At 36.1% G+C, this 13,227-nt stretch overlaps 1 protein-coding gene and 1 long non-coding RNA gene across 2 annotated transcripts; one reads left to right on the forward strand and one right to left on the reverse strand.

Annotated features, from left to right (window-relative positions):
- Positions 1-569: 569 nt before the first annotated feature.
- Positions 570-3,960, reverse strand: LOC140013109 (uncharacterized). The gene is made up of 2 exons (XR_011820181.1): positions 3,733-3,960; positions 570-747 (listed from the first exon to the last, which is right to left on the reverse strand). It is a non-coding gene; the product is annotated as an uncharacterized lncRNA (long non-coding RNA).
- Positions 3,961-10,644: 6,684 nt separating this feature from the next.
- On the forward strand, positions 10,645-12,769 carry LOC113704584 (short-chain dehydrogenase reductase 3b-like). Its single transcript, XM_072062254.1, has 3 exons — positions 10,645-10,674; positions 11,291-11,678; positions 12,216-12,769. Exons 1-3 carry the CDS (start codon positions 10,661-10,663, stop codon positions 12,594-12,596), a joined length of 783 nt encoding a protein of 260 aa, XP_071918355.1. The 5' UTR covers positions 10,645-10,660; the 3' UTR covers positions 12,597-12,769.
- The last annotated feature ends 458 nt before the right edge of the window (positions 12,770-13,227 follow it).

The raw sequence follows: 13,227 nt of genomic DNA on the forward strand, positions 1-13,227 counted from the left end.
GTTTGGAGATGTGTTTGCTTCATGATATTTTTGTAAGAAATTAATAGAGAGAGAGAGAGAGAGAGAGAGAGAGAGAGAGACCAAACTGAGAGGATCATGATAGGAACCATCAAATAAGGCACCATTTCAGTTAAGCCATAGATTCCAAAGAATTATGGCTACCAATTCCATGTCCCGTTTTTTCAAAAGATGAAGAAGGCCAGGCAACCAAGACGAAACTTGATCGGCAGAGTCTAATACTATCTTTAGTGTAACAAAGCTGAGGGCCTAGGCTTGAATTGCTATTGGACAGCACAAGAAAAGATGATTAACATCAAGATAGACTCCATGACTATTCAACTTGGAAATTGTAGGTAGAATACCTTTGCAAATTCGCCACAAGAATATTTTAACTTTATTTGGTATTTGAGTTTTCACAAGTGGGGCCAAATATCATCCATAGAGCCATTACTCCGTGAAGCTACATCTTGCCAATTTTTAGAGTCTATTTTGTAACGACCCCACCTCCTCCTAGGGCCTACCCTAGAAGTTAGCTGATCGCCTGCTTGGCTCTCGCCAGGATTCATTAATTTCACATTAACTTCAGAGATAACATTTTGATAAACCAAAACCAAATGCTCAAATCTTTTACAATACCAAATTCAATACAAAAGCTTCAACCATAATATGATACTAAAGGATTTACAATCACAAAAGTCTTCACGTTAACTCCCTAAGATCCCTCGTTCGTTCCCCTACCACCAACTCCTGTAAGGAAAACAAAGTTGAGGGGATGAGCTTACGCCCAGTGAAGTTTCCATGCAAGCAACGATCAATAAACACTTACTAGATAAGCCAATAACAAAATTAAGCAACTAAGGAACACTTCACTGCATAAATTAGAGAACACTTCATTGAACAATCATTTTGAAAAGGATACGGTGCTCGCATTAGAGCCACTTCCTTCTAGGAGTCATTTCAATATCATTGCACACTCGTTTCAATGTCATTGTACATTCATTTCAGTGTCATGAGACACTCATTTCAATATCATTGCACACTCCGCCAATTCACCTCCTTATGTCCTCCAAAACAATAAACAATCCCCTACATTCAATGATCAGTTCAATAATTTTCCAACTTCAAGGTAATACTCGAGTATACCGAAACATTTACCCAAAGTTTCTGTCCTATCCGACCAAGCCCTTTGCTGGCTCGAACAGTCCGTTGAACAGAGGGTTTTGGGGCCTAGTTCAGCCGATGCGGTGAAGTACACATACGGCTTACATTCATGCACACTTACAGTAACATTTGGTCAATTATCAACCTTCAAACTCAACTAAACCGAGTGCAATAAAGTATACCACTGACTTAGAAGGCGAGGGACAATTGAGATACACTTTACAATAAATCACTAGCAATATTCCATAATAAGCACATTTATCACATAATTTCACTTAAGTAAACATAAACAGTTAAACACACAAATTCGGAAACACTCACCAAATTCCAAACAAATTACTCTCAAGCATCGGGTTTGCTTTCTGGCTCACAGCTACCCCCCTGAGATAAATTTATAACTCTAAAATGTAGATACAATTCGTCGATAACCATTTGTCATTTGTTACCTTATAATTTAAACTTATTAAAGTCAAGTTTTGGCTTTAAAATACAAGATATAATATATCCAACCTTTTCTTAAATTTTATCTCGAAACTTATCAACTTTATCATTTTAAACAAAGAAATATACATATTCTAAGTTTATAGTCTTATAAGACGTTTAGCCTAAGATTAAACCATTTTCTATCCAATATTCTAAGATTAAGGCAAATAGACTTTTCATTCCTTCCTTTTTAAGTTAAATCAAAGGCTAGTTTACCTGTAGTTTAAATCTCATTAAATTTATTAGTTTTCTAGATTTGAGTTCCTTAAAATACTCATAAAAATAGTTCCAAGTTGCTATAAGATACTCCACAAAACTTCACAACCAATTAACCTAAATTTTCCAAAATTTCATGAGAGTTTCATTTCTTCCCTCATTCGGTCAGCAAGGACAGGACTTCAGCTCAAATGTTTCTAAATCTTTAACAACCTTCACCTTTTAATTGCTTAAATTTTAATTACTTAGTATACATTCCATCCAAGGTGAAAAGCTCATAATTTCAGTCTATTGATCGACCATCATTATACACAAAATCTGTCATTTATTATCACAACAATTAACTAAGTTTTCTAGCAATATATCAGTCCAATATTTAGTGTGTTTCCTTAAATCTTTCCTTTCTATCTTATGTCCCAATTAGACAGGTTAATTACATTTATTAGGCTACAAAGTCGCTTTGTACAGAACCTCCCTCAGTCATGATGTACTTCAGCATACGAATTCACAGCTTCCTCTCCATTTGCTTTAGTGTAACCTTACTTATGATGCTAAACATAGCTTCTAAACCACAGGGTAACCTCAGTTATCACCTGTGGAAGTTCACCGAATCTGTCATCCTTACTTGCATTAGCTGTTAGTTTTCTAACAATGTAGCAGCTTAAATTTGTAGCCTTTACTCCCTAATTTCTTCAATTTAACTCAACTTATGGTGCTAAACACGTTTGCTAATCACCGAGCAGTTTTAGCTGTCATCTGTGCAAGTTTGTGGTGTTAGAAATTGGAGGAAATGTTGTTCCAGAATTTATTTCCCCCCCTCTCAACCTCACAGCAGGTTGCATCAGCTCCCTTTTACCAAGTTTAGCTAGACTTCCTGAGGTTTTCTGACTTCCTAAGGCTCCTATCTGTTCGGTCAAAGGTTTAACAAATTTTCCATGTATTCATTAATAAGAGTTCCAGAATCAGCAACAACAATTGCACAGCCTGCTTCATTCCCTCGGCCAACCAACCTGCAATCACCTGCACTCATTCCTCCTTTAACGTTAAGTTTAGTTTCTACTTGTTTCTGTCTTTCTTGTTGAAGTTTATGGACTTTATGATATGTTACAGCTTACTACACAGGTTTAAGAGCTAAGGAGATATCTAGAACTTCCTACCTGTTCTGCTCAGTCGAAGCCAACAGGTTTCAACAGGTAGTGAGTTTGTAGCAATTTTTTCTCCTTTCATTCCTCCTCAGTTTCATATTCTAATCAAATGTACAGAGTATATTGATTCCACCACAAATTATCCTAGCAAAACATGGCAGATTATGGCCGGAATTTAAAAGGAAACTGGATGAAATCTCAGGGCTACGCAAGGCTGTAAAACCTGATGCATAGCAGCCTGCATCAGATTTCCTTCATGCTCAAAGTTCCAATTTTCACAAGTTCCTATAGCTAAATTTCACCTTATACCAGAAACAAACATGTTCATGTATTTTCTACTCTACTCTTCCATATTTCCATTGATAACAGCCTGCAATCTCAGTCAATTATCTCTTGGTTCCAACAGGTTCATTTAAATAATCAGTTGATTCTCAAACCAGAATTTCCTCAGTCGAAGCTCACTTTTCTCAGCTAAAACTCAACTTACAGCTTGTATATTCATTCTATTGACCGCATAAGCAAGATATTATTGCAGGTTCTTAAAATTATTATCTCAGAAATATTAAGAACGGTTGCAAGTTCCAGTTTAAGCTCAGTTTCTGCAATTTCACAGTTTCTGCACAACACTTTCTTGAACCAGAAGCTAAATTTCTAACTAAACTCAACTTATAGCTCATGTTTAACCAATTATTCTATCTAAACAGTGAGTTGTTATGGAGAGTGTTACCTTTTTCCCCTTAAGTTTCGTTGGTGCAGGTTGCTTAAGTCTCTGTCTCGGTTCCTCAGTCCTAATTCCAGCTTCTCCTGTCTTCCTTACTGTATCTTCCTTATCTTTGGTTGTATGGTGATAAAACTAGCTATGCTCTTGCTCTCACTTCCTCACTCTCTCTGTTTTTCTCTCAATGTTAGCTTGATAAGAAGAGGGACTGCAGTTTCGTTTTGCTCTCAGCCACCGCCCAGGTATTCTTAACAAATGTTGGTAGTAAATTTCTCCCTGACAGCTGTCTTAATAGGTGTTATTCACTGCCCCACACTAACAGCCAATTTCTAGCCTTCCACCGCTTAGACTAGCAGATGGTTATCTGGCTCCCATTCGGTTCCAATCTCTCCAAGTATTTCCCTTTCTCGGTTCTTGTTTTGTGAAATTCTGATAGCTTCTTCCTTGGCTGCATGGTAGTTAGTCTGAAATTCAAGATTGGTTTGGTCTTTTAGTTTTAGCTTATTTGCTCACTAAGGGCTGAAATTTTATAATTTCATGCATGGACTCCTAACTTCATTTGTTCCAATTTATATATTCCTATAAAATTTTTCCACCATTCTAGGATATTTCTAAATCCTCAATTTTATAAAATTTCAATTTAAACATTTAATTTGACCAATTATTTGTTATATATAATATTTCTAATAACAGATTAAATGTAATGAAATAAATTCGAAGTGTACACATAAATTTCCCGAGTTCTCACATGTTTTGATAAGATGGCAGGCACTTTTGACTATGAAGGAGCCATTTTTGAATAGTGCCAGATGAGCTTATCTTGATTTCAACTGTCACCCAAAGGAATATTCATAATCAGCTCGACCTCATCCTGCCAGAAAAGCTCTTGAAGCAGCTCATATTTCCATTTCCTACTATTTTCATCAATTAAACAATCTACAGTGGAGTTATTCGGTAGAGCATCAAAATGAGATATAATTTTGAAAGTAGAAGGATGTGGAATCCACCTATCTTTCCAATTTTTGATATGATTCCTATTTCCAACTCGCTATCTGCTACCAGAGACTAGATATTTTCGAACTTCGCACAATCCCCTCCAAGTAAAAGAAGGCCTAGAAGTAGGCTGGACATGAAAAAAGTCTGAATTAGGAAAGTATTTAGCTTTAAAAACCTGATGTAGAAGAGTAGATGGTTGAGTTACAATGCACCACGCCTATTTAGCCATTAAAACCAAATTAAAAACCTTAAGTTGTCTGAAGCCCATGCCACTTTTGTTTTTGGATGAACACATTCTATCCCAACTTATCCAATGAATTGGTTTCTGCTTTGTACCATCACTCCACCAAAAGTTACTCATTATAGATTGGATATCTGAAAGCAAGGAATCCGAATACTTGAAACAAGACATTGAGTATGTTGGAATGGCCTAGACAACAGCCTTGATCATGATTTCCTTACCTACCTTTGAGAGTTGTTGTTCATTCCATCCTTGTATCTTTTGCCAAATTCTCTCTTTTACTGACAAAAAACTTCGGACTTAGAGCGGTCAACAATGGTAGGAAGGCCAAGATATCTGTCATGAGCGGGAACTTCCTTAATGCTAAGAAGTTGTGTGATGCTTCAACGAACTGTGGAATCCGTGTTTTTGCTAAAGACCACTACTGATTTATCAAAATTAACCTTCTGACCTAAAGCCGCTTTATAAAGATCAAGGATTGTCTTTTTGTGCCTCGCCTCCTGAAGTGACGCTTTTCCAAACAATAAAGTGTCATCTGCAAATAATAAGTGAGATAGTTTCGGTCCATGTGAACCTATACAAAAACCTGAGATGCTTCCACAACGTTTAGCTTCCTCTAATAAACAAGAAAAGCCTTTGGCACAAATCAAGAACAAGTAGGGTGATAATGGATCCCCCTGTCTGATACCTCAATGGGGTTGTAGGTTCCCAATTTGAGATCCATTCAGTAAGTAAGTCTAAGACATAGTAGAAATGCAGCGTAAAACAATATCCACAATATTGGAATGAAAACCTAAAGCTAACATAATGTGTCTAAGAAAACTCCACTCAACCTTATCAAAAGCTTTGTTCATGTCCAACTTAACGGACATAGATCCCTCCTGCCCAGAAGACTTCAACTTAAGGGAATGGTTAATTTCATAAGCAATTAAGATATTATCAGTGATAAGATGCCTAGGGATGAAAACAGATTGGCATGGTGAGATGACTTTAGAATGACAACTCCTAATTCTATTATCTAAGACCTTAGAGGCTAACTTATAAATATGTTGCAAAGACTAATGGGATGAAACTGAGTGATATTAGATGGAGTTTAACAGTGAGGAATAAGAACAACATAAGTATGATTGAGACTTGTAGGTAAAGCATCCTCGTTCAGGAAATTAAGAACACAACGAGTGACATCCGAACCAACAATATGCAAATATTTTTTTATAGAAAATTGGTGACATGCCATCGGATCCAGGAGATTTAAATGGATACATTTGATTTAAAGCTTTTGTTTACCTCAATGGAATTGTAATTACGCAGAAGATAATCATTCATTTCATTGGAAACACATCTCCGTACTCGCTAGATGACTGCATCAATTGCCTCCAAAGTAGGCTTTGAACTAGAAAAAATTGTGCCAAAATATTCCATGATAATAGCTTCCAGTTCCTCTTTTGACTGGCACCAAGAACCATTTTTATCAAAAAGGCCAACAATCTGATTATGTTTCCATCTTTTTGAAGCCAGAGCATGAAAGTAAGTTGTATTTCGATCACCCTTTCTGTACCACTGTGCTTTACTTCTTTGTTTCCACATGATGTCTTGCTCGTCAAGAAGATCCTCTAGCTAAGTAGTTAAGGAACCAATCTCAGCCTTTATAGAGTTTGTCAAAATACCTTGTTGGAATCGAGAAATCCTTTGCTGAAGTTCTTCAGCAGCCTTAGTGTGATTACCAAAGGACTGTTTGCTCCATTGGAGAAGACCCAACTTACAACTATTTGTTTTCATAACCAAGTTTTCACAAGCATTGTTTGTTGAGCTGTAATCCCAAGATTCTCGAATTATGCATTCACTGTCTTCTGATTTAATCCACATTGCTTCAAATATAAAACGTTTGTCTCACCTGGTTTTTTTGCAAGACTTTTATAACCCATGTGAACAAGATAATCTTAAAACAATAGGAATATGATCTGAAAAAAGAGCATGTGAGTGATAGATCCTGGCTCTAGGAAATAAATCAAGAAAATCATGAGATACACATGCACGGTCTAGACGAGATCTAGTCGTATTAGGAGCAGAGCGATTCCGACACCAAATAAAAAAGATGACCTTCATGGCCTAAATCAAACAAATTATGGTCTGATAGTGCCTTTCTAAAGTTCATAATTTGCTAGTTTGGTCTGAAAGCAGCACCCTAAAATTCCCGTTGAGTAAGTACCTCATTGAAGTCACCTATGCAAACCCATTGTAGACATGATAATGTACTGAGTTTGTGCAAAATATCTCAAGTATATTTTCTTTTAGACACTTTTAGATAGCCATAGAAGCCAGTTAAATGCCAAGGGGAATCAGCCATATGCACCTTAACATTAATAAAACTTTCAGAGAATCGCATGAGTTCAACATCCAAATCCTTTCTCCAGAGAAGAGCTAACCCACTTGAGTTTCCTTGTGAGTCTACTCCTAAACCAAACCACCCATTACCATTTTTCCGCTTGTTGACAACTTTATTCAAACACTTTGTTTCTACCAAAAAGTAATTGAAACTTTTTCTCTCTGGATGATGTTTCAGAGTTCCCAAACTATTCGAGGGTTATCTAACCCCCGATAGTTCCAACTCAAGCAATTCATGGTTCTCGGCGGGACTACGAGGTAGCCTGCATCTCTATAGAATCTGATAGAGAAGGTGTTGATGATTTAGAATGTTTCAATTTCTTTGGAATAGAACTATTAATTATGCCACCCCTAAAGAGGAAATATCCATGTTCTCTTTTCGTCTTGTGACCTACTATAGCATTAACATGATGAAGGCCCAATTTTGAAGATGTTGATTTTCTGCAAGAAATGTTGCTTCCTTTCCATTATATGGTAGAAGCAATGGATCGCATGTCCTGAATGCCTGAAAATTTCTTTTGTTGTGTTACGGTAGCATCAACTAGAAACACATCCTCCATGGTTGACTCTAAAGATGTCAAAACATATAGTTGTTTGGATGATGTGCTGGGATTAGTGATTGTATGTCTGGGTTTTGGCTCAATAGTACAGGGGTGAAAAGAAGAGACAAGGTTGGGGTTCAAATTTTCCGATGAACAATGGATGGGCATTTGATTAGAGTGGTGAATAGGCTTTTGTGGTTTGGGAAACATGATGGTAGGCTGGGTTATAGAAGTTTGTTTTGTTTGAGATGCAGTGGGTTTGATTAAAGGAATTTTGGAGTTGGTGGTGGTGTTGGGCTGAATTAGTTTTCAAGATATTGAGATTTTGGGGTGTTCAATGGGTTTCAAGCCAAGGGTATTTGCTTTGGAGTTTATTACTGTGCTTGAGGGCCTATCTTGAACGATTGTCTGGTGAGAGATATTGGTTAAGGGAAAAGAAGTGGAAATTGCCTGTGCTGTCTTTGAATTATCAGAAACCAATTCCATTGAAAGGATTGATTTACCTTTATCGAGAGAGAGAAGAGCTCTTGTTTTTTGCCAACGAGTTGCAGTTTTGGACTTTTGGTTCATGGGTAAGATCAAGATTGCCAACCAAATTTGGAGATTCTGAAGCCTGGATATTCGTATGTTCAAAATTAACTGTTGGACCTCTTTTCGCCGACGGTGCTGCCGTCTGAGATGGAAGTTGCTGACCAGAAAAATTTTGTCTTTCTGCTAACCAAAGTTATACAAAACTCTCTAGACCTAAATAAAAAATTTTGCAGCATACCAAAACTTCAAATTCAAGCAATAAATTCATATTAAGCTACTTGAAATTACAGAAGCAGATATATAGATCTATTTTGATGGCAGCGGAGCTTGGCTGATTTCACTTCTTCCTTCCAAGGAATTTTGAATAGCTTTGTGGGTGGTCGTGGTGATTGTGGTGGCAGTGGCATACAGGAGATGTGAAAGTGGAATTGGTGGAAGGGTTTTAGAAGATGATTTCAATTGAAAATTAGGTCATTGAAAGGTAAAGCCCTCAATTAGATGTTCCTCTAATTTCTTGCAAATTAAAAACCTCAGCCTTCCTTTATATTCTTGTTCCTGTTTATGGGATTTGAAACCATCCTCTGCTCCAACCTCCCTATCTCTCTCTTCAACTCTATCATCTTCTACATCCTAAACCCACATGCTATTCTCTGTCAACAGCAAGGGAGAATAAAAAATCATGGTTTTGCTTGGAGGATCTGATGTGTTTTCACTTTTTTTGAGTTTATCATGAAAAAGAAAAGTAAAGAAAATAACTAAACTAGGAAATCGGAGTTTTATAAACCCTTTGGCATTCAAATTCAAATTAATGGCATGGCTAGCTGTTGACCATGATGTTTTCTGTCAGTCCTTTACATTGGATCAAAACAATAGTAATTTGCTAAATTTATCCTTTAAAATATAGCATGTGATGGGCATGTGACTCATTCTGGCCAAAATTGGTCTGAAAAAGTGTCGAAGGACAAAAAAAAAAGCACATTTTATATGTTAGGAACTTAAATTGCTCATTTTTATTTTGTGAGACTAAATTTTCACATGAATAATATGTGAAAAAGGATGAGTGCAATTTTGCCTTTTCATAATCCATGTATGCTTCAATGACCAAAAAGGACAAAAATGTATAAAAAGAAGTATTTTCAAAATGACTACTACTAAAGTTCTAATACGAAGTTTTCATCATAAAACTGATGAGAAGTGTCCTATATAGAACTTCTAGTTCCAAGTGAATATGAAATCATTGCCATGATCATCATTTTTTATTATTATCAATAGATAGTTGAAAATCAAGTACCAGTCTTCAATTTTGATCCTGAAATTTTTTTTATTATCAATTATATTTTTTTGATAAATTTTTGCTATGCTCTGGTACATTTTGGTTGATGATGATAGTTGCTACTATAAGTCTTTAGTATTAGAAGATAAGGATAGGGATGATAAAAGGATGCAGTAAAGTGGGGAAAAATAAACTTAATTTGCACTATTTTTTTCCACCACTAAACGTTAGTTTTGATATTGAAAAAGTTTTTATGAAATTCTAATGAATAGTATAAATTTTATAGGCATTTTGGTGTAAAAAATATGGATTTAAACTAGAGGAGTGTAGATTTAACCCCGCCCATATAACCTATTAGTAGCAGGCATATAGAACAAGATTGCCAAAAAGCGGGAGTCATTAATTTTTGATATTTCACTTGTAGTGGCCATGTATTGGGTGCATGGCTCTATGAGAAAAAACACGAACAGGTAGCAACGTGGCCAGACAAGTTCAATGAATTTACGAAAGGGAAACCCCAAAAAGAAAGATAAACCTGCAGATTACAAGGAAAAGGCACATGCAATAGCTGTTTGACTTCAAAATTATATAAGGCACGAGTAAAAAATCTTTCATTGATAAATTCATTAAGGATAAATCTTTCTCTCCTCTAAAAGTCTAGGATTTTTTTTGTTTACGTTCCCGGGCTCAAATTCATGTCACATGCACAAAATCAAAGACTTCAAATTGAGTATTCACTATATGACATGCATGTAAACCCATTTACGGTGGGGTTAGCAATGCTGCTGCTTAACGGAAAATATGACTACATGACCGACTATCACACATGCAATTATGCACCTCGAGCGCGCCAAACGGAGCTTTACTTGCTAGTGGTCATTATTGTCGAAATGGCAGAGTCTATATAAAAAGCGAATCCAAGGGAAAATGCTTAATTCACTTGGCAAGTCCAGTTTGATTACATCAACAATGTCTAAGCCGAGGTGAGAAATCATTCTATAGTTTATACAGATTATCCCACTTAATCATAATTTGATCTTATTCATTCCCTAGGTGTTTAGCAAGCCTGAGTAAAGAATATTTTGATTCATCTTCAATTTATAACACTCCCTTTCTTCGGTAATGATTATAAATCTCTTCTTATTTCAGTAAATCTAGTGCCTTTTTGTCCTTTTAGTTGATTCATTTACCTTTTGAAGAACATTTTAGTGTAGTACCAATAGATGCAAAGATTTTTAACATGATCCATTTAATCATAATTTGGATATTATTCATGCCCTAGATGTTCAGCCAATGCTAATAAAGAATATATTGATTCATCTTCAATTGCTAACACTCCCTTTCTTCGCAAATGATCATAATCTCTTCTTATTTCAGTCACTCCATTGCTTTTTTTTTTTTTAATATAAAAAGAACCAAAAATTTTGATTGATACACCCTTTCAAGAACAAGATAGTGCATGATCCGGTCTACATAGGTGACATACATGTAACAAAAAGTGGATTTGAACTTTGAGTAGATGTATCACCAATTAGATTTGCTCCTGTAAAAGAATATCGAACTGGCAATCTACAATAATCAATCCATTTTTGTACATAGGTTGGAAGGCAAAGTGGCACTTATTACAGGTGCTGCCAGTGGAATAGGCAAGGAGACAGTAAGGCTATTTGCTGAGAATGGAGCCTACATTGTGGCTGCTGATGTACAAGATGAACTAGGGCAGAAAGTAGCTGCAACCATGGGTTCAGAAAAGGTTAGTTATCATCACTGCGACGTGAGGGATGAAATGCAGGTTGAAGCAACGGTTAATTACACCTTGGACAAGTATGGAAGCCTGGATATTCTGTTCAGCAATGCAGGAACTATAGGACCCTTAACTAGCATCCTTGATCTGGACCTCCAAGGCTTGGATAACGCCATGGCTACAAATGTTCGTGGAGTTGCTGCCACTATTAAGCATGCCGCCCGGGCCATGGTGGCCCGAAAGGTGAGAGACAATTGATCCACCCAATATCTACCATAATCGTATTTTCAAAAGAAAAAAAGAATTTTATATATATATATATATATAGATATATTTTGCTCCTTCTGTCCTGTTATATTTGCAATGGTGTTCGTGATTTGAACGGTCAAAGAGACAAAAAGTGAAAAAAAGAAAAAGAAATTTTTTTGCTTATATTACCTGTATGTTTCAAAAAGATTTTTGAGTAAAAAAACCAATGAATTTTCGTAATACGATTCACCATGATAAATAAAACGTGAATCAAAGAAGTATTTATATGTTATAGATTTTAAATAAGTACATAGATAGAGCATAACACTTTTAAGGTAAATATTGCGGCAAAAAGTATTTAGGTAGATCTTTTTTTTTTTGGGAAACGTTAGGAGTTTTAGGTAGATCTAATCTTATATAAATTCTTAGTTAAATACTTATATTTAATTTTTGTGCAGAAGAATAGTCCTACATGTACGAAATTTTACAAATATACACTTTCTAACTCTCGCGTTTTGCATCCATCACCAGGTAAGAGGATCCATTATATGCACAGCCAGTGTGGCAGCATGCCTGGGAGGAGCTGGTCCGCATGCTTATACTACTTCAAAACATGCTCTGGTTGGTCTGGTAAGGACGGCCTGCCATGAGCTGGGAGCTTATGGTATTAGAGTCAATGCAATAGCCCCATTTGGCGTTGCCACTCCACTTTGTTGCAAGGCTTATAATCTTGAGCCAAGTCAAGTTGAAGAAAATTGTTTAAACGCGGCTAATTTGAAGGGCATTGTTTTGAAGGCAAAGCATATCGCTGAGGCCGCATTGTTTCTTGCCTCTGATGAATCTGCCTACATTAGCGGCCATAATTTGGTCATCGATGGAGGGTTTACGGTGGTTAGCAATGCTGCTCCTTGACGGATTAATCTTTCCTCCAATAATTGTCTAAAAAATTTACCATGTAAATGGTTTACATGCATGTCTATAATGGACACTCAATCTGAAATCGTTTATTTTGTGCATGTGACATAAATCTGAACCCATAAATGTAACAAAAAAAAATCTATACTTTTAGCGGAGAAAAAGATTGACCACTCATGAATTTATAAATAAAATATTTGTACTCATGCCCTATTAATTTCAAAATATTTTTTGTATCATCTTGACGGAATATAATTTTGAAGTCAAACTGCTATTGCATGTGCCTTTTCCTTGTAATCTGCAGGTTTATCTTTCTTTTTGGGGTTTCCCCATCCTAAATTCATTGACCTTGTCTGGCCACGTCGCTACCTGTTTGTCTTTCTTCACATAAAGCCATGCACCCGATACATGGCCACTACAAGTGAAGCATAAAAAATTAATGACTCCGGTTGTTCTGCAATTTTGCTCTTTATGGCCGTTACTAATAGGTTTTAATATTGTAAATAATTAATACATATCACTATGTGTGATACCCCACCATTTTGGTTTGAAAATTTAGACATATAACTTTGAAATTTATCATGTTTTAAGATGTTAATTTTTAATTGGGAAGAACATTTGTTAGTTG

The sequence above is a fragment of the Coffea arabica genome, chromosome 8e (genome assembly GCF_036785885.1).
Source record: "Coffea arabica cultivar ET-39 chromosome 8e, Coffea Arabica ET-39 HiFi, whole genome shotgun sequence".
Taxonomy (NCBI): Eukaryota; Viridiplantae; Streptophyta; class Magnoliopsida; order Gentianales; family Rubiaceae; genus Coffea; species Coffea arabica.